Source organism: Macaca thibetana, chromosome 4 (assembly GCF_024542745.1).
Source record: "Macaca thibetana thibetana isolate TM-01 chromosome 4, ASM2454274v1, whole genome shotgun sequence".
Classification (NCBI taxonomy): Eukaryota; Metazoa; Chordata; class Mammalia; order Primates; family Cercopithecidae; genus Macaca; species Macaca thibetana.
Window position 1 is genome coordinate 153031544 of NC_065581.1, and position 22204 is coordinate 153053747.

At 41.0% G+C, this 22204-nt stretch overlaps 1 protein-coding gene across 4 annotated transcripts in view; it reads left to right on the forward strand.

Moving 5' to 3' along the window:
* LAMA4 (laminin subunit alpha 4) overlaps nucleotides 1–22204 on the forward strand; it is a 149007-nt gene that overhangs the window by 79241 nt on the left and 47562 nt on the right. For all 4 annotated transcript variants that reach the window (XM_050789044.1, XM_050789042.1, XM_050789045.1 and 1 more), the window contains 6 exons: nucleotides 944–1111; nucleotides 3626–3819; nucleotides 10836–10952; nucleotides 17300–17448; nucleotides 21080–21221; nucleotides 21838–21934. In XM_050789044.1, the coding sequence (XP_050645001.1) occupies nucleotides 944–1111; nucleotides 3626–3819; nucleotides 10836–10952; nucleotides 17300–17448; nucleotides 21080–21221; nucleotides 21838–21934 (867 nt within the window). The remainder of the gene's footprint in view (nucleotides 1–943; nucleotides 1112–3625; nucleotides 3820–10835; nucleotides 10953–17299; nucleotides 17449–21079; nucleotides 21222–21837; nucleotides 21935–22204) is intronic.

Sequence of the window (22204 nt, forward strand, 5' to 3'; positions counted from 1 at the left end):
CCATCAGGTCTGGCCAACCACATAGATCATAGTAAACCACAGACACGCAATTTCATTTATGCCAGGAAGATAAAATGCTTCCTCCTGGAGCTGCAGTAGAACAAGGTGACAATTACATACCTTTCTTCTCATCATATGTAGTAGGAATGAGGGATTCAAAGAAGTATTTCAGTCTGCTAATATTTAGACAGGTCACCTAATCCCTTTGAGCCTCAGTGGTCCCTCCAGTTCTAAAATTCTCCACCCGACTTATGGAAGTAGGGTGAAAATGACCCAGAGTGGTCACACTCTAAAAGGCAAACAGCAACTGCCAAAAAATAACTATGAATGAGCCAAAGCTCACATCATATTATAACAAACCCCCATTTTATATTTAGCCTGTGAAATAATTTGAAAGACTCATTTGGACAGCTAGCAATATGCTCTCATTTTGGCTTAAAGCTTTAATCAAATCTTTGTCTAAAATACAATTAATAACTCCTACATATTAATAATCTCACCCATGACAGGAGTGATCACTGAGCATTTTCTCTAAGTTAAATATGTTATATAAAAGGCTGATCAAAGACTGTAGATTTGGATGCCTTGAGTATCAAGTTACAGTATTTCATGCTGAATATTAGCATTCTCGAATCACTGTGGAAACCAGATGAGGATGAAAGCCAAGCAGGTTTTGCATTAGCCAGTTCCCATTCTGAAGACTCCACATAGGAAGCAGAGAAGAGTGGTTTCCTCGTGTCTTTCTCCTTCGTGGATTAGGTGATGAGCTTCCATGCTCGCTGCGATTCACAGCATGAACACTAGCAGCACGCTGCCTTTGAATAAGTCTCTCTTTCCATTTCAGGATCTGCCCTGTCCTTTGCCCACAGCCCTCGCTCCCTTGCATTTCTAGTGCCCGATCATCTCTCCCTGCTGCCTTGTTTCACCATGTTCTTCCTTTCAGAGATCAACAACAAGATGCTTTATTATGGGGAAGAGCATGAACTTAGCCCCAAGGAAATCTCTGAGAAGCTGGTGTTGGCCCAGAAGATGCTTGAGGAGATTAGACGCCGTCAACCATTTTTCACCCAACGGGAGCTTGTCGATGAGGAGGCAGATGAGGCTTACGAACGTAGGTGTATTCCTCTCGTAGCTGACCCAGCACATGTTTGCCCTCTTTGTGGGTCCAAGAGCAGACGGTAAACCTAGGGCAACATATAGTCAAAGCAACCAATTTCCTGTGTTCAGAGCTATTTAGAATCTACATGTGGCCACAGGGAATCATTCAGGACAACTTGACTTTATAACCAAGATTTTTAGATTCAGGCCCAACTTTGAGCCCCTGAAAACAGCTGAGATGCCATAAGGAATCTATAGCATTTGGTGAAAACGTATAAAACAGTAGAAGGAAGGCTAAAGGAAACCAATTCCCAGAACTACAGTAAGAGAAATTTTATTGAGAAGGCAGGAATGCTACAAGCCCAGAAATATTCATGCTGTGAAGACCATGAATGACTTTAGTATCTTTTAGCCTCCAGTGGAAATTTAACATTTCCTTTAGCGATGAGTATAGGCACCAAACCACAGTAATATTATTGAATCTATCACTTGATCACTGTATCAGTTATCAATTACTATTATAACAAGCCACCCCAGGCCGGGCGCTGTGGCTCACCCCTGTAATCCCAGCACTTTGGGAAGCCAAGGCAGGTGGATCACAAGGTCAGGAGTTTGAGACCAGCCTGGCCAATGAGGTGAAACCCCACCTCTACTAAAAATACAAAAAATAGCTGGGTGTGGTGGCATGCATCTGTAGTCCCAGCTACTCAGGAGGCTGAGGCAGGAGAATTGCTTGAACCTGGGAGGTGGAGGTTGCAGTGAGCCGAGATCACACCCCTGCACTCCAGCCTGATGACAGAGTGAGACTCCGTCTCAAAACAAAACAAAACTAAACTAAACTAAAGCCACCACAAACGTATTCATTTAAAACAATAACCATTTATTGCTCCTGCTTTCATGAGTTGGCAATTCAGGCTGGACTCAACCTGGACAGCTCATCTCTGCTCCATGTGACATATATTGGCTGAGCTCACTCAGATGTCTGGGGCTGGCTGTGAAGGCTGGGCCTCTCCCTCCATGTGAGGTCTTCACTCAACAAGGTTAGTCCAGGTTATTCACATAACAGCAGCTTTAAGAGAGCAAGAATGAAAAGCACATGGTCTCTTAAAGCAAGGCTTGGAGCTCAGCAATGTCACATCCATTTTACTGATCAAGACCAGCCCAGACTCAAGAAGTAGAGAGATAGACTCCACTCTTGATTGGAAGAGCTGCAAACAATTGGTTTAACCTACACACTCAGTGAGAGAAATCACAGATTTGCATATTATATTTTAGCTGCTGCTGTCTCATAACACTGTTTAAATTCACCAAAAACTCAAAATTATGGTAGCTATTAGATCCACCTTTAGATCTTGTTAGTTAAGGGATTAGTAAAGAAGCATATACATTATTATATTACCAGTTTGGTTTTTAAATATATTAGTCTCCTTTTAAGTTCTATATATTTTATTTTATGCATTTTAACACACACTGTGAGAAGCAGTCTGAAGGCTTCATTCAATTACAAAGGGACTAGTGACACAAAAACAATTAAAGGGCAGTAGGTCGTTTTCCTACAACTGTCACTATCAACTTCTGCTAACCATTATTGTGGATACTGTAGAGAGACATTATTGACATACAGGTTCATTATGGTGGCAAATGTGTAAAGTCTTAGAAATAATAAGAACCAAAGAAGAATCTCAGGCCCCAGTTCTGAGTCAGACTCAGAAAGGCTAGAGCTCTGATGTCAGTCACTGCCAGATGTTTCCAAGCTCATCGCCTACTGTGGAATTTAACAAGGCTGCCCTGGAGAGGTGGGACCAATGACATCTCCCACTCGGCCTCCTTCCACCTAGAATGCATTTTCCAACACTTTCTATACTCAGCCAGGAACTTTTGTGTTCTGCTTACAGTGATGGAAGAAAATCTCAACAAGACAAACTAATATTCCCTGAAGAAAACAGAAATTAAGGCACATATTCAATGCATGTGTCTTTGAGCAGAGAATAAAGACACATGCGAAGTTTAAGAACATCATCTCATTGCCATTTAATCTTTTTTCCACCAAAATCATGGTTTGGATTTGACCTAGTAGAGCTAACTAAAAACGGTTGCCTAGAAAAACTATAGAAAATGAGTGGTTATGCACATCATTTTGCCTTATTACTGACGAGTTTGGTTATTTTTAATAGTAAAAACCTTACTATAGCCAAGTCCCCTTTACAGAGTAAAATTATTAATATTCTGGATAATAATAAGCATAGTATAATGACATGGTTTTCACAAAAAGCACAACTTCTGTGGGAAAACTAATCAAACCCTTCTTTCAACTGACTGTTATCCAGGGGCTCCCAAACCCTAAAAACTAGGATTTTTTTTTACTTCAAACCTAAAAGGTGGAGGAGCTATCTTTATGAACAATAGCTTCAATCCCCATTGCTAAAGAAGGCATGGCCTGAAAATTTTCCAACTTTGCAAAATGCTGGGAGGAATGGGAGCAAACAGGAGAAAGCCACACTGAGCCTCTGTCTCCACTTCTTCCCAGTGCTGAGCCAGGCTGAGAGCTGGCAGCGGCTGCACAATGAGACCCGCACTCTGTTTCCTGTCGTCCTGGAGCAGCTGGACGACTACAATGCTAAGTTGTCAGATCTCCAGGAAGCACTTGACCAGGCCCTTAACCACGTCAGGGATGCCGAAGACATGAACAGGGCCACAGCAGCCAGGCAGCGGGACCACGAGGTACAGTGGACACTCACCATCAATGCATTTCAGCATCAGCAGTGTGATGGTACACCAGGAAGGGGCAGTTGATATAAATTTTTTAAAAATATTGGTATATTTAAATACTTATATTTTAAAATATTGGTGTATTTTTTGCTGCCATAAATTACTAACATGTGTGTTCCTAAAATCAACTTGAAACTAGGATAATTGTCTAGTTCTTGCCTTGATAAGAATGCAGTAGTTCTGGTGCTTGTATCCATGTGTATGGATCTGTTGTTCTTGCAAGTGGGTAAGCAACGCATAGCTTTTTTTACACTGAGAGCACTAGAAGGCCAAAGCATCTCAAAACCGTGTGTTCTGGGTATGTGTAATTTTTGGAAAGGCACGATAAGCAAATCTCACAGTCTGGCTGGTCAGCAGCTGCAGGGATAAGGAGACTAATTGCCAAGGCCATGCAAATGCAAAGAGGAAGGTGAGGAAGATTCCCAGGCGTGACCATAGCTTACACAGATAGTCATCTCACGGGGCCAGACTTGGTGCATGCCCACACCTACAGAGCTGAGAACTGGTAGCGGTCACGTGTCTGCTTCAAGCAATGCGTGTATTCACAGCCACCAGCATCAAGAGGGGTCATCTTTTGATAGGATGACACATGCATGTTCAAACATACTTTAAAAGATTAGGGAGAAAAGAATACTGTGAACAAATACAAACAAATTATGAGCAAATTCATGAATTCAGTTATGTATTGTTGTGGTCGGCAAAAGCCACTTCAACTAGGCTCTCTAGCCCGATTTTCAGTCATCATTGCCCCTTAGTAAGAATCCTTGTAAAATTTCTTAAATAAAAGTGAATTACACTCATCAGCACTATTTGCTAATGCGAGCAAATCCCTAGCCAGTATTTTTTAGAATAATACGGTTGGGATAGCATTTTTGTTGTTAAATGAATGCATGATTACCTTATTGTTTCAAGGTAGTCGCTGGGACTCGCCTTACCCTTGAAGTGTCCCCCTTTCCCTCCTCCACATCCAGTCAACCACAGGTTCCTCCCAGGTTTACTATGTGACAGGTTTTAGCTCTCTTCTTTCTTTTCCATTCCTCTACAACTTCTCTAGCTCTGACTTTCGTTGTTTCTCTACCAAAACAGTCTCCCCTTCTCTCTCCTCCATCCTTGCTTCCTTCCAAGCCATCCTCTCCACCCTGCCAGAGCGGCTCACCTTCGTCACAGTCTGACCGCAACTACGTGTGCCCATCCATCCTTTCATTTCTCCTCATCACTTCTAACAGTGCTTTTGACACTGCAACTTGTGAGTCATTTCGTGGGTTACAGAATAAGTTTCATGGGTTGTAACCAGCAGTTTTTTTTTTTTTAAGAGATAGATAAAAGGAAAATGAAATCAAGGGAATAGAAAATATCAAAGTGTGACACATATAGCAAGGTATGGTTTCCTCGCAGTTCTGCCTTACATATGTGTACCAGGTTGCAACGTATAATTCATTGTTAACCTCTGAAAGACACTATCCTATAGGATAGCCTATGCTCTTTCACGTGGCATTCGGGACTCCCTCTGATTTGACCCTACCAGCCTCCTCAGCCTCACCTCTTATTCTCTGCCTCACACATTCTGTTCAGGCAATATCACACTACCAGTAATCCCACTTGCCTGGAATGGAGACCACTTTTTCTTTTCGACTCATCTGGCTAACCTCACTCATCCTTTAAGTCTTACCTCAGGCACCACTTTCTCCAGAAGACCCAACCTATACTCCAATCCCATCACATGTTTTGCACAGCTCTGTTTCTGAATTGTGATCATTTGCTAATGAATCTGTCTTCCCCATTGAACTCAGGGCTCCAAAAAATAAGGAATCGTGTCTCCTTTGTCTTTGAATCATGGAGCATTTAGCACAATGCCTGACACAAAGTAACAACTCAGTAAAAAATGTGTTGATGTAATGAAAACCTTAAGGACTTTCCAATTTGAGGATCCTGTAGTTTTGTCAGACTGTGCCCAAGTTTATTGAAGATGCATTTTCAGTGCTAAGTAATATAAATAATGAGTGATTCTTCCCATCCTGAAAGATTTAAGCCCATACCCGAAGCCTGCAGGATAACACTATTCTATTCCCAAGAGAAAATTTAGAGCATTTAAGTGAGACGGAAACAACACTGCAACCTCATGCAACAATTCCCAGGGTTCACCAATGAAGACCCAGAACTATGTTCAGTCCTGCAAGCCCTGAAATGAGAAGTGGACCTGCCAACCCAGACCGGTCCTGGTAGGACAAGGGCAAGCACTGGCCTGCAGGAGACCCCAGCCAGACTACAGCTGTGCCCTTAGCCACAGGGAGTGATGTTTACTGCTGAGAAAAAAGCAAGACCTATTATTAATACTACCGATAGTAGTAAACTGTATTTGGTTCTCATTTTAGATTGTGAGTTCTCGATCTCAGCCAAGTGCTTTGTCTTCTACATAGCTTTGTGCTAGAGAACACGTATTTTGTGTGTTAACAATGTTCGGTTCTCTTTTGATTTATTTTAAGGAATAGATCTTATCTCCAAAGTCCTTTGTAAATTTTATAATCAGGAAGGGTAGCACACAGTCAGTGAACTGAGAACCAAAGTGTCTGCATAAGCACAAACTAGCTGATTTGCTGGTGGTTGGTAAATGTCAGGGTGTGTGCAGGGCACAGTGGACTTTGTAAATGTAACAAGCAGGAGGACAGTGTTGCCTATATGAAGAGACTTCAGTTCTAAAAGTGAATGATTGCCAAAATAGGTTTTAAATAAACTTACACAGTTTGTTTTTAAACTTCATGCATGTGGCTACCAAAAATTTGGCATTTTTGATTCAGACAAATGGTAGTGCTCATTTTCACTTTACCAAACAGACCCTTCTACTGCGTACAAATGAACAGCATGAGCAAGATTTCAGGAAGGGAACAGCATAGCATTGAGGAATTTGAAAGTCCTGCTCCCTCTCGGTTCTCCTTCCTCTTCCTGACCTTTGGATCTGGCATTAGCCACAGTTGCACCCCTTTTGCCCCCATCTCTGCCCTCAGTGACTTCACCCAATCTCACTGCTTCAGTCCTTAAAAGGGATTTATCTGTGGATCTGCATCCTTATTCAAAACTGAGCCCCACAGGACAACTTTCATATTTGTGTCTGTTTGGGGGAATAGCCACATGGATTAGCCTTGCTATTACCTGCTGAAAATCAAACCTTTTTTCCTCCCATTTCTCTTCCTATTTTCTTATTCTTTCTCATTCTTGTCCAGGGTTTCTCTCCCCTCCAAGTCCCCAGGCTCTAAGTCAGCCCCTCCTGCTCTGGGGTTCTGTGAGCAGTGATTTCTCCAGTCCTTTGTGTCTCACTTGTATATATTTTGGTCTGCCCCCTGCCTAGGCTCCTGGCTTCTCTCCCCTTGAGATTACTGCCAGATTCGATTTCAAGGTATCCCTCTAAATATATAGAAACTATATAATCAACCTTCATCAAATGCCTTCAATGGCTTCCTACTTAAGAAAGGTAAATTCTTAGCCACCCATGGTCTGAGTCCACCTACTGCTCCAGTGGTATTTCTTGACTTTCCTACAGACTCTGCCTCTTAGCCACTGGAGACCATGCACATTTTCTTCTTATTGCTTTTGCTCATGGTATCTCCTTCGCTCATCTCTCTCATCCATGAGTAATTCTGTCTAGCCTTTAAGCCAGGTTAAGTGTCTCTCTCCGTAGAGTGCCTCACCTACTCACTCGAGTCCAGTGGTTCCTACATTGCTGCAGTCTTATATCTTTTTGAGAATTCAGTGAAAACTATGGAACATGTGCGTGCACAGACACACACAGACACACACGCACACACGCACATATCCCTGCCATGAGAAAAATGTGCACTTGTTCACACGTATAAGACTGACAGGCAAGTTCAGGTAGTCTACCTTAACCCCAGATTAAGAATGCTGGCTCGGTGGCTCACGCCTGTAATCCCTGCACTTTGGGAGGCCAAGACAGGTGGATCACCTGAGGTCAGGAGTTCGAGATCAGCCTGGTCAACATGGTGAAACCCTGCCTCTACCAAGAATACAAAAATTAGCCGGGCATGGTGGCGGGCACCTCTAGTCTCAGTTATTTGGGAGGCTGAGACAGGAGAATTACTTGAACCCAGGAGGCAGAGGTTGCAGTGGGCTGAGATCGTGCCATTGCACTCTAGCTGATTGACAGAGTGAAACTCCACCTCAAAAAAAAAAAGAACTCTAGCTGCCAGAAGGAGTTCCTCCTTCCTCTCTACTGGTGCAGTCATTGGTTGTACCACTGGAATGATCACCAGGCTTCATCACATTCAGCATATATTCTTCTATGTTCCTGTCTAGGAGTCACTTTTAATTGCTCAATGCATAACTGTGTGTGTGTGTGTGTGTGTGTGTGTGTGTGTGTGTGTGTGTGATGGTATGCATCTAGTCTAATACCCCTAGACTGTGAGCATCCAAGGGTGGCACTCCTGCCTCACACAAATTATATCTTCCTAGCACCGAACATGATAACTTGCATTTGCTACATTTGTTGATGAACAGATGGATGGACAAATGCTTGTAGCACTCTCAAGTAATACAGATTTGATTTATGTACGCTGGTTCTTCATGATTACAAATACTCTTATTTATTTCGTATTAACTTGGACTTCTAAATTACTAAACCCTACTTTTACCATTCTTTTGCAAACTTTTGCATATTTAAATATCATGAAATTTTAATTCTTTCCAACAAAATTTAAAATCCAATGTTTTATTTGTAGTCTTTCTTACGACAAAGAGATTTGAATGGATCTGACCTTACTGGAATTTGACTCTGTGTTTTAGAAAACAAACTTCAGTGGGTTTGTTGTTGTTGTTGTTGTTGATGTTTTGAGACACAGTCTTACTCTGTCACCCAGGCTGGAGTACAGTGGCACAATCTTAGCTCACCACAACCTCTGCCTCCTGGGTTCAAGCAATTCTGTGGCCTCAGCCTCCCGAGTAACTGGGATTACAGGCGTGCGCCACCACACCCGGCCCAAATTTAGTGTTTTAATTTTACATTTCACTATTACACCTATAGCATGGGCTAGAAAAGAATAACCCCCAAATTTCAGTTCTCATACAAAACCAAAAAAGTACCCACAGAGCTTAATCATTTTGACGTGTGCCAATAGTAGCCATACAACTAGCAATTACATTATTTTGTCATCTTACTTCTAACCCCAAAGGGTAACAGAATGATTAAAATCTTATCAGATGAACATGAGATAGTATATTTTAAAAGTAAGTAAACTACTCCTTCAAAAGCACTGTTTGGGGATTATTAATTATATACTGAAGCTTTAGCTTCCCGGGACTGTTTTTTCTTTTTGTTTTTTGGTTTTTGGTGATTTTTTTTTTTTGACCATGGAATTTTTTCTATATTTTGCATATGTGATATGCACAGTGAAGCATACTGAATAGTGACAATTACGTCATTTTCATAGTTATCAGTTTTCAACATTTTACTTTGTTCAAGCTGACCACTTTTCTGTGGAAATACCTTTATTTGTTTCAAAGCTAATTTTATTCATTTCTGTCTAATGCTATATACGGTCAATGGGAGAAATTCATTAACTTGAAGCATATTGTTTTTCATCTACTGCAAATAAGCTTATATACAGTGCTATTAGCACACAGTTTTGAAGTTTGTCTCTGACTTCAGGATGTTAGTAGTGTTCTCCCGCAGTCACTCAGAGAGAACTTACAGAAGGGGTAAAGAACACTGTAAAAGGAAAACAGTTCTGTAAGACGTAAATAATACCAACCTTTTTTCAACTCCCTTCTTTTACATACTTTAATACACACATTTTACAATATTGCTTTTGTCCACAGCTGTATAACTCCCAGTCTTTGTAAAGATAAGAATAATTGATCTCAGATAGTCACACTGTATTAGGCTTGATGGATATTCAGGGGAAATTGATTCTTTTAAAATGTTCTTGCATTAAGAGGATGTTCAAATGTGATTCTTTTCTGTCTCTAGATCTACATCTACCCTATAGCAACATATTTGGAGAAGATGGGTTCCATTCTTCCTTTTCACGAAGTCAGGAAAGGCTGCAGGGAGTAAGAAAGGACATCAAGATGAACTTAAAAAGTTTTAAAGTATTTCCTTCTCTATCTAGGCTTCTATAATTATTTCTATGATATCCTAGATTTCACCATAATGTATATTTCAACTCTAACTTAAGTCACTGTTTCTAAGGTAACTTCAACTCATTTTTCACTCAACTTGTAAAATGAGTCTTTTACTTTTCCCTCCTAAAGTTTCTTTCTATGTTTCTTTCAAACGCTAAACTCACTGGAAGCTCCATAATATTTCTTCAGAATCAGTGTCCCTGCCTCTAGAACCTAAAAGTGAAGGTAGAAATTAAAGTACTCATCAAGACGTGTATTAATATTTACTTTCCCTTCTCAAAACATCTGAGCATTTACAATAAAGAGCTCTGAGTGGTATGAAGCAAGATTACAATTTGATGCTTTAATAGTAGGGCCACTTTTAATTTTTAAAAGGACATTAAGATTATTTTCATATATTCTCTGTTCCTGTCCAAATGTGCTGTTTGTGTCAGACCCAGAGCTGGCACATGATAAATGCTTTTAGAACTAATTCATATTCCAATCACTGCAAATGTAGAGCCTGTGTTCAATCCTGTCTCCATAGTCCTTTATATTCTGGGAAAAAGAGTCAAATGCCCTCTCTAATGCGCTAGCTCTCTTTGAAATGACAGTGTTATAATAATCCTCCATGCATCTAATCTCCCAAGATTCTTACTGTTGTTGTCTCCATATTATAAATGAGAAAACAGCATCAAACAGGTAGCGTGCCCCAAAGGCACACAGCAAGGATGGAGCTGGGATAGGAACCCAGATTGGTCTGAGTCCAAAGAGAGCAAGTTGGTATTTAATGCTCTCCCCGATGCTTTCCCTAAAGATGTATTCATTTCACTCTCCCTTACTCTTCGTTCCTGCAGAAACAACAGGAAAGAGTGAGGGAACAAATGGAAGCGGTGAACATGTCTCTGAACACATCTGCGGACTCTCTGACAACACCTCGCCTCACTCTTTCAGAACTTGATGATATAATAAAGGTAAGGACGCACGTGATTTGTTCAGGTTTGTATTTCCAGCAGGTTGCAACAGCAGCTCAGGGTCACAGAATAATAATAAATTCAGATCTATCAAGTGAGCAGGCATTATAAAGATCAGATGACTGAATGTTTTAGTTTCTTGCACTGTACAACAGTCACTAGCCACATATGACTACTTAAATTTAAATTGCTTAAAATTAAATAAAATTAAAATTTTAGTTCTTCAGTCACATTAGCCACAGAGCTAGCAGCTACTACATTCAGTGGCACAAGCATGTGCAGAAACAGGCATTGCGCCACTGAATATAGTGGAACTTCTTGCAGAGAGTTCTACTGAAAGTGCTGCTCTCGATCCATCCTACTTGCTCTTTACTCATAAAGTTGTGTTTAATAAATCTGGTTTTCAAAATCAACAAAAATCACATTTTGTAAAAGTAGAAAATTTCCAGTAAAATGCAGTGAACTGAACTCTCATGAAATAACTCTCAGCTCATTTTTATTACCTTTTGAAAGATATCACTTTCAGGCCATTTGATTGTCATCTCATCCTTTGACTATTTCAACACCGAACTCTCTGTCTTTCTCTCCAACCTGACCCCCATCACTCTCCTTGGTGACAGCAAAATCCATATGGATGAAGTCATCAACTCTCTGACCTCCAGCTCCTTGAACTTGTCCTCTCCAGCAAGCTTATCCTCCAGTCCACCTCTCTTATCCCACCTGTGGCCATACCCAGGTCTTGTCCTCAGTAACAGTACCTCCTCCCAAACCCTAGTTTCAAGCATCTCCCTCCCAGAGCACATCTCCTATCTCACTTACTTTAGAATGCCCACTCCAGTAATTCTCTGGCCACATGGAGACCTCCCTGCCTTTCTTACCCTACCCCTCTCATGTGCTTTCTTCCCTCCTTAAGCAACTCAAATTACCAACATAATCATTCTTTCAAAATACCCTTAACTACCGTATCTGCCTGTTCGTCTGTTGTGCCTACCTGAGATTACTGACTCATCCCCAGCACCATGGCCATACCAGAGCAGCTGCATGCAACTGGTGGGAACCCACTTCGTCTGCTATCAGTTCTGCCTGGTGACTTGGCTTCCTGCTTTCTGAAAAATCAGAGACAAACAGAAAAGAACTCCCTTGATCTTTCCTCCCCAAATCCGCTGGCCTGCCTGCATTTGCACCCACACCTCTGCCTCCCCTCCATTGTAAGCATTCCTTCTCCTGCCCGGCCCCTTCCTGTGCCCCAAACCCCATCCTTCCTCACCTTGAAAACAGGTTGCAGGGTTTCACTCCTCAAGTTATACCCTCTTTCTTCTGGATCACCCAGTTTCTCATTCTTTACTAAATCACTACCATCAGCATACAAACATGCTGTACTGTCTCCTATCTTTTAAATATCCAAAAGAAAAAAGCCCTGTAAAAAAATATATATATTTTATAAAGCTTGCATCCCCTCTAACTTCTGTCCTACCACTCTGCTCAGCTTCACAGTAAAATGTTTCAACAGTGACTTACCATTGCTGTTTCTACCTCCCAGACTCCCACTGTCCCCTATACTCGGCCATTTCTGAAGTGGGTTCCATCCCCTTCACTGAGACTATTCCTGTCCAGATCACCAGTGACCCACCTGTAGCCAAAACCAGGGTCGCCTGTCTCTCCCAGGCTTTCTCAGTCCTCCCTCCTCTAAACACCAGGTGGTGCCCTTGTCCTGGCTGCTGTGGTACCCGCTCACAGCTTCTCCCCTGGCTGGCGGTTTCTTCCCAGCCCCCTTTGCTTACTTCGCCTCTGCACACCCTCTAAGTGGTCAATATTTTAGGCTCTGCAGGCCACGTACAACCACTGTCTCTTATTTTTTTCTGGGTTTTGTTTGTTTTTTTTTTTTTTTTACAACCGCTTAAATATGTAAGATATATTCTCAGCTCAGGGCTATATAAAAACAGGCTTCGGTTGGGTGCAGTGGCTCACGCCTCTAATCCCAGCACTCTGGGAGGCCAAGGTTGGGGACAGTGCTTGAACCCAGGAATTCAAGACCAGCCTGGACAACACAGTGAGACCCCCATCTCTAAAAAAAAAAAAATTTAATTAGCTAGGCATGGTGATGCATGCCTGCAGTCCCAGCTGCTCAGGAGGCTGAGATGGGAGGATCACCTGAGCCCAAGAAGTGGAGGCTGCAGTGAACCATGATGGCGTTTCTGCACTCCAGCCTGGGTGACAAGGTGAAACCCTGTCTCAAAAAAAAAAAAAAAAAAAAAAAAAGAAAGAAAGAAAAAGAAAGGAAAAAAAAGATTTGAGCTGCACTTGACACTGGGCCATGTTGATCTCTGCTCTGGATAATGAATGGCTCTGTGCTTGGTCCTAGGCCTTCTTTTCTAACTATACTCTCTCCCTAGCTGATCTCATTGACCCCCTTGGCTTTAAAGAACAATTACACACCGATGATTACACAATTATACCTCCAGCTATGACACCCCACAGAGTTCCAAACTCCTATATCCAAGTGCTTACTTGACATTTTCAAGTCAGAACTCAGTATGATTGTAATAAAGTCACAATCTCATCTACCGTGTATTAATAATAGACATATCAAACTTGACATGTCTTAAATAAAACCCACTCCTTCCCCAGTCTTCCCCATCTCAATAAATGGCGCAACCCAATTGCTCAGATCAAAACTCCAGAGTCACTACTGCTTCCTTCTTTCTCCTTATCTCTAAAATGAATCTTGATTTCTTTCTTTCTTTTTCTTTTTTCTTTTTTTTTTTTTTTTTTTTTGAGATGTGGCTTCGTCCTTGTTGCCCAGGCTGGAGTGCAATGGAGTGATCTTGGCTCACTGCAAACTCTGCCTCTTAAGTTCAAGCAATTCTCCTGCCTCAGCCTCCCAAGTAGCTGGGATTACAGACATCCACCACCATGCCCAGCTAATTTTTGGCATTTTTAGTAGAGATGGGTTTTCACTGTGTTGGCCAGGCTGGTCTCGAACCCCTGACCTCAGATGATCCACCTACCTTGGCTTCCCAGAGTGCTGGGATTACAGGCGTGAGCCACCACACCAGGCCTTGAATCTTGATTTCTGAGCACTTTCCTTGACTCCACTGCTGCTCTTTGGTGCAAGTTACCTCATCTGCAGTTTAAATTGCCACCAGAGCCTCCTAGCTGATCCAGTTGTCTCCACTCTTGCCCTTCAAGAGCACCTCTCTATGCAGCAGCAGAACAATCCTTTAAAAACATAACCAACGTTATTTCTACTGTATACACTCCCCAGTGGCACTTAAAGTAAGAAACAAGCTCATTTTGTCCTGGCACATGAGACCCTACATGACCCAGCTCAGACCCACTTCTCTGACCACATACCCAACTCTCTTCTCACTCACTGCACTCCAGCCCAACAAACTCCTATTTTTCAGACATACCATACTTATTTCCTGCCTCGGGATCTCTGCACCTGCTGTCCTCAGATCTTCAAACGGCTGTGTCCTTATGACCCTTCCATCCAAATGAACCCCTTACCCCACTCACTCCTCATCCCACCCCACCCGTCGTATGTTATTCAAAATGTCTTTTACTCCCTGAAATTAGCTTGTTTGCTTATTTGATCACTTGTGTATTATCTGTATCTCTCTCACTAGACTGTAAATTCCTTAAAAGGGGAGACTGTGTTCAAAAGTATTCTACCTCCCAAAAGAGTGCCTGGTCCACAATGGGCACACGGGGAATATTTGTTGATTGAATGAATGAGTAAAAGTGGTAGGTCCATGGTCTATTTTCCACTTATACAATAAAAAACATTTTTTTTTCAAAGTATTGTTCCCTAGATGACCAACCAAAATGGCTAGAGGTTTAATACTGCCTCCACAAAAGTAAATCTTTTGTACTATGAACCCTTTGTGCTACATTCTGGGATTACAAAAATAAGCTAAACTCAGTTCCTGCCTCCTAGGATTGTATGATGTGATGAGTTAAATAACCACTTAAAATGATTACAATCATGTGACACACGAATGAATAATAAAAACACATGGCAACGCTTAACTCATCCTGAGGGGGTTAGGGATGACCTCAAAAAGGAAGTGATATTTGAGCTGAATTTGAAAGGAGCAGAGTTTTCCAGGTAGATTAGACAGAAAATAAAAGAAAATAATTCCAGAAATGGAAAATATGTGCAAAGGTAAGAGACCGGAAAAAATTATGGAGCATTAAAACAACAATCAGTTGGTCAAGATTAGACTATGGGATATAGTGGGTTGGGGTTCGTGAGAATTGATAAAATTGGTGAGAGAAGAGTGGTCAGTTGATGATGTCATGCTTAGAAATTGGACTCATTCCTGCAAAGCCACTGGCTGATTCTGACAAGGGACAGGTCAAATTTTCTTAATAGGAAGAGTACCTTTCCTGCAAGATGGTAGAGAATGGATTAGAATACTCAAAGACTGCGCTCAGGGAAGGAAGCGAGATCACTCAGGGGAGACGAAAGGGCTGGGATTCAAATGCCAACTTTCATGGTCTCTTTCCTGGTCAGGGAAAGAGGAGACCCAGGAGAGAACATAGTCACAGAAGCTAGGAAAAGAAAAGACTTTTAAGCGAAGACAGTGACCAACACTGTAGCAAACCACAGATAGATCCAGTAAATGAGGATGGGAAAATGTCAAGTGGATCTGGCAATTTGGGGCCAGGTGTTGGTGATCTTGGCAAGAATCATTTCTGTAAAGTGCACTGTGTCAAAGCAAGAGAAAAAGCTAGAAGGGAGCCTAAAGTGAAAGAATAAGGTTGTTTGTTTGTTTGTTTGTTTGTTTTTTGATGGGAGATACTTGAGCATGTTTATAGCTGAGAAGAGTCAGTAGCTGGGAAGCAAGAATGAATAACGGGGTTACCAAGACAATGGGGCAGCATGCTTTATACAGAAAATGAACACGTTTCCTCTTAAAATTGGAGAGAAATTTATGTGTAGGTGTAGCTATAAATACATCTATAGAGTTTGTGGGGAAGGGCTGGGGGCCGGTTGCAAAAAGTTGGGGAAATACCGGTTCATTAGTTTTGGAGTCTCTGAGGGAGTTACCAATAAATAGAGCCCCTATCCAACACCCAAGTTCTAAACAGGTTGAAACATAAATAAAATAGTAAATACAGAGACCAAGGATGTTGCCTTATTTCTGAAGCTACTAAGCAGCAGGCATGGCTTTAGGTCTCTTAGCCAAGTGGGGTAGCTGACATTCAGTCCCAGTATTAGGCAGCTGTGCCTACCCAGACAGGCAACACTGTGAGGCTTAGATGGGGGTTCTGCTCAAAATAGCTTTCATATGGAGGAACACAGGAAAATTCAGGCTTTCTGCTGGCAGCTTGCTCCCAAGACGAAGAAGGGTGGAGTTGAGCAGAGCCTATAGAGTTATTCTTCCCAAATTTACCCATCAAATCAACCATTCCCCTCTCACAGGAGTAGAGTGAGGAAAAGGGCAGAGAGGTCTGGAGTTTCACTCACTGGGCTCCCTGCATATAGAGGAGACATCAGAAGTGTGGAAGAAGTGTCCCCCACTAACAGTTTACAGCCTCCAAAGAAAAAAGAAAATAAAGTGATCTGTTTAGAATCAGATGGGGGTGGGTGAAGGAAGTGTTGGCTTAGGAAGAATGACAATGTTTAGAATCACTCTTTGGGTGACTAGGAGAACAAATCTCTTTGCAGCATTGAGGGGCCAGCCAAGGCTGAAAGTCATGGGTTGCAGGAATATCTGTCTACACAGTTTCACGATCTTTAAGCAAAATCGTAGGTCTGTGGTTGGATTAAAAACCAAGAGAGCCTGGGTTACAAGGTGAGTTTCAGGAAGTAGTCAACCACCTGAAAGGTAGCTGAAAGGTCAAATGAGAACTGAATGATGTCCATTAGATTCAGTAACTTCGATGTCATTAAGTTAACTTCTCTTGGTAGAGTAATGGAGTAGATATCAGACAGGAATAGGTCAAAATGGGGAATATAAAGTAAGAGAAAATAGAGACAACATATATAAGCAACTTCCATTTTTTGAAATACTTTGCTACGAAGAGAGGAGAAAAGTATTGTAGTAACATTAGGGACATGTGTGGATACTTGAAGGTTTTAGTTTAGTTTCGTTTTTAGATCTCAAATGGCAGAGATTTCTGGGTTGTAAATGCTAAGGAAGCAATCAATACAGAAGAAAGAGCTGGCAGTGCAGGATAAATAGATATCTACTTAGAGTATTTTAGACTTATGTGGTCCTGCACTGAAATTTACTGATCTTCATAATAAGAAAGAATAGAGATTATCTTTTGGTGCCTAGGAAAAATGTTTTAAGTTCTTCTAAATTCAATCTATTTATTAAAATTTTTTTCTTTAGAATGCATCAGGGATTTATGCAGAAATAGATGGAGCTAAAAATGAACTACAAGTAAAACTATCTAACCTAAGTAACCTCAGCCATGATTTAGTCCAAGAAGCTATTGACCATGCACAGGAACTTCAACAAGAAGCTAATGAACTGAGCAGGTAATATCCTGGTTTCAGAAATGTAAATATCTATCATGGGGTGAATAAAATATTACTATTCAATTCCATATGCCAGAGCTACTGGAATACAGTTTTACCAGGTTGGTTAAGGTTGGATATGCTTATGTGTTGATATGTTGGTTGGTTGGTTGGTTGGTTGGTTGGTTGGTTGGTCCATCTGCGAGTCCATCATTGTTCATTGCAATTGTTTGGGGGAGCTGGTCTTTTTTGTTTTAAAAAATCTGTCATATTAAAGGCCTGTGTTCTGGGAAGAGGAGGGTGTCTGTTCCACAATTACTGGTAGGATGACCAAAGACATTTTGGTTTGGGCCATAAATGCTGTATAAAACATTATCAAATAAATCAGATCCCTTTAGAAGGTCTAATTCTAACATCACCTATTTATTTCATAGACAGCATTATCTTTCCACACCCAAGTGTCTTAAGTAAAACTGGTCGGGAATTGGCAATATAACTGACTTCTGATAAACACTCTACAGCACCCAGCAGGAACTATTTGATTTCCACACCTGTTAAGAGAAAATCAATTGGCAATTTTCCTCCCAGCACCTAGAAGAGAGTCACACACCTCTTGGACACTCAATTAATGTTAACTGAAAAGTACTGAAAGATCAGAAAATTCATGACCCTGAAATAATAGGTAAATAATGAGATCATTATAGAGAAAGACTAGAGAAAAAGGACCAGTAAAGGTCATGAATAAAATAAGAACCAAGATTAACTTCTGTTCGGACTATAAATCACCTTCTTATTCTTGATTGCCAAAATGTTCAAACACTCTTCCAAATCTCCTATGAAGAGAGAAAAAAAGAAAGAGAGAGGTAATATAAAATCTTGGTGTGTCAGTGGGTGAGACAGTGCTGTATCCCGCTCGGTATCATGGCCCTAGAAAATAAGCTTTTGACGAAGGCAATAAAATAGAGCTTAGAAAAAACACTATTTTGATAATATACTATATTAGCAGAACGTTGTTTTTGAGATCCATCTTATGGCTCTCTTCAGTATTCTTTTGTCATTTTGTAGCTACATCCCATTCATTGGGATTCCAAAATACAACTTCTATGTATAATGCCACTCTGCAACAAACAGCGTTCCAGCATGATTCTAAGACAGTTACTACATGCTTTACATGAAACGTGATCCCAAATATCAATCACCCTCAAGTCCTTTTGTATTTAGAATATTTCTGACTATATATTCATGAAAGTATTTCAACTTAGAGACATCTTCATTCAAAATGTGAATATCCTTCCACATCTGTCTGGTGTACACAGTGATTTACGTGCTGTGCTCAAACAAAGATAAACAAAATTCATTAAGAAGCTTCCATTTCAATAGCACATGTTTAATTTGAATATTGAGGTAGTACTTGTTCTGTGCCTAGTAACAAAAGCAAAGTAATAAAGGCTTTGTTTCATGCACTTTGGTATATCTTACCACTCTTGCCAGCAACATTTTAAAATATTAATAAATATTTGTATTTTGTCCCTTTTTTAAAAAAATGTTTTCTTGTCTGCCTCCCCAGATTTTGCTCTCTGAGCCATTTTCTCAGAAGGGGTTGTGGGGAGGAACAGGTATTGAGTATTTTTTTTTTTTTTTTTTTTTTTGCTTTGGTGACATTTTTGTCAAATTTTCTTTTTTTTTATTTTATTTTATTATTATACTTTGAGTTCTAGGGTACATGTGCATAACGTGCAGGTTTGTTACATATGTATACTTGTGCCATGTTGGTGTGCTGCAACCATCAACTCGTCAGCACCCATCAACTCGTCATTTACATCAGGTATAACTCCCAATGCAATCCCTCCCCCCTCCCCCCTCCCCATGATAGGCCCCGGTGTGTGATGTTCCCCTTCCCGAGTCCAAGTGATCTCATTGTTCAGTTCCCATCTATGAGTGAGAACATGCGGTGTTTGGTTTTGTGTTCTTGTGATAGTTTGCTGAGAATGATGGTTTCCAGCTGCATCCATGTCCCTACAAAGGACACAAACTCATTCTTTTTTATGGCTGCATAGTATTCCATGGTGTATATGTGCCACATTTTCTTAATCCAGTCTGTCACTGATGGACATTTGGGTTGATTCCAAGTCTTTGCTATTGTGAATAGTGCCGCAATAAACATACGTGTGCATGTGTCTTTATAGCAGCATGATTTATAATCCTTTGGGTATATACCCAGTAATGGGATGGCTGGGGAAAAGAGAGAAGAATCAAATTGAGGTATTGAGTATTTAGATCAGACTCGCCTCTGTGGAGCAGAGCCCCGTGACTTCTATAGGCCCTAGGCACTTTTGCCTTGGTGGGTTCTTTTCTCCATAAAAACATTAAAACCTTTATTTCATGTCTGCATTGGTATAAAGATTAATACCATTATTATTGTTAGCCTCATTTTTTTCTTCTGATGAAAAAAAATTAAAATGAAACCGCTGTGCCTAATGAATGAATCAGCCCTTCTGTAGAGGAGGTAGAATGATGATAGACTTGGTTAACAGAGAGGAAAGTAGCCAAAGAAATATAGAGAAAGTCACTTTGAGGGAGCACACAGGGACTGGAACTGGATGTAGGAGATTGAGGAACAATTACCGAGCTCAACAGGTCAGGCGGTTTGAAGACAGGAGCCAGTGTGGGATCTGCAATGTCACATACGAGGGTCACAGAGGACCTTCTGGAGGTTACCGACAAATGAGGTGATGATACTAATCATCGATGTTTGGGACTGAGAAAAAAAATAAGGAATTGGCGGATTTAAGACTGAATAAAATTAAGACAAAGGATTTAGATGAACTGTGAAAGTGGAGATTAGAGTTTATATTACAGAGGCAGTAGAAGTATTTGTCAATAAAATAAATTATGTGGGTACACGTAGTTTTAAAATCCCAATTCAGGAAATAGTGTAGGTATAATAATAAACCCTGATGATTACCAGATGCCATGCATTTCCATATTTTATTCCTGTTATATCTCACATTATTAGCCCCTGTGTGCAAATGTGCAAGCACCCTGTGTGATGAGTAATCAGTAAATATTGGATGAACCTTACACAGGCCAGAGAGGGGCAAAGGCAGAGACTATGGTGTGAAAGGGCAGGGGTGAGGGTGGGCTTAGGTGGGGCTGTGTGCTGAGGAAGGGGCTGTCTCACTCCTGAGGCCCAGGATGCAACCAGGCCTCAGGAGTGAGACAAACCTTGACAATATGTGCCCTGGCCAAGCTCTGCATACTCTCCTAGAGCCTCGGCTTCCTCTGTGGAAAGGAAATAACAATGCCGATTTGGATAAGCACTAGGTAGTCGGCATCATGGCTTCATTCCTCTGCCTGACCTCTATCACATAAACAAACTCCTGCTAGAAGAGGTGCACAGGCTGTTTTTAAATCATCATTCCCTTTTCCTGCTGCTACTGCCAGACAGGCAGCCGTCATAGAACCAAAATGGGGTTCAGCAAAGACAGAGGAATGCAGAGGAGGTGTGACCCTCAAGAAAACCTTGCCACGCTAGGTGACTTTGGATAAGAGGAAGGAAGCATTTGTGATCCTAGAAGTATTTAAAAAGCAAGCATTAAATATGGCCCCAAGAAGGTAAGAGGGAGAAATAATAATGTTTGTTTATTAACAGGAAGTTACACAGTTCAGATATGAACGGGCTGGTACAGAAGGCTTTGGATGCATCAAATGTCTATGAAAATATCGTTAATTATGTTAGTGAAGCCAATGAAACAGCAGAATTTGCTTTGAACACCACTGACCGAATTTATGATGTGAGTACTCCCTTAAAGTTCTTTATACCTTGCCTTTCCCACTGGCTTTTCTGTTTTCTGATGTCGTCTCTTGAACTTCCAGTGTGAAATCCAAATGGCAGAAAGAGTGGAAAGGTCAGGGGAACTAAGGAAAGACCATTTCATGAATGCCGTGAAGGTTTCAGTCTGCAGGTTCTTCAAGATGTGCTGTAATCCAGTCAGCAAATGCCAGTTCCTTTGACAGCTTGTTTTTTTAGCCAAAGTCCCTGAAAAAAAAATATGTATTTAAAATTGTTCTTGCTGATAGAGAAGATACTTTATGCATTCATTTAGATTTTTTTCAACTCAAAATTATTTGCTGCGTGGCTTCTATGTGGCAAGCACTTTGGTGGGGCCTTGGCCAGGGCTTTGTTCTAGGTTCACTGAATCTTTCCAAAAAAACACATTACCTTGAAAATGCCAAACACATTACTTTCTCATGGTCACAGATTTGACCTTAATTTTGAGCTGTGAAAATGAAGCTGAATGAATTTTGCTTGGCGTTTAGCAGATAAACTGTGTCATTTAAATCCTACAACTATGAATAGTTCATTTCTTCTGCTGTCATTTTTACTCTATCCTCCCAATTCCTTTGTAGGCGGTGAGTGGGATTGATACTCAAATCATTTACCATAAAGATGAAAGTGAGAACCTCCTCAATCAAGCCAGAGAACTGCAAGCAAAGGCAGAGTCTAGTAAATATCTTCACTCTCCTATCTCCCTTCTAATGTGTAGCTGCTTCCCTCCTTTCATACATGTATACAGAGGTTTCCAAATCTAGGATTAAAGAATGATAATAACTAAATAACACATCAATAGTTCCTGCTCGGAGTCTAGTTACAAAAGAGCAAAGATTTGATACTTTAAATTGTGATTTTAAAAAAAAATGCCACGTAGTAAACTACGTGGAAACATATAGCTATCTCACGTGCTGTGGCTATGCCTGCTAATCAAACAGGCTGACT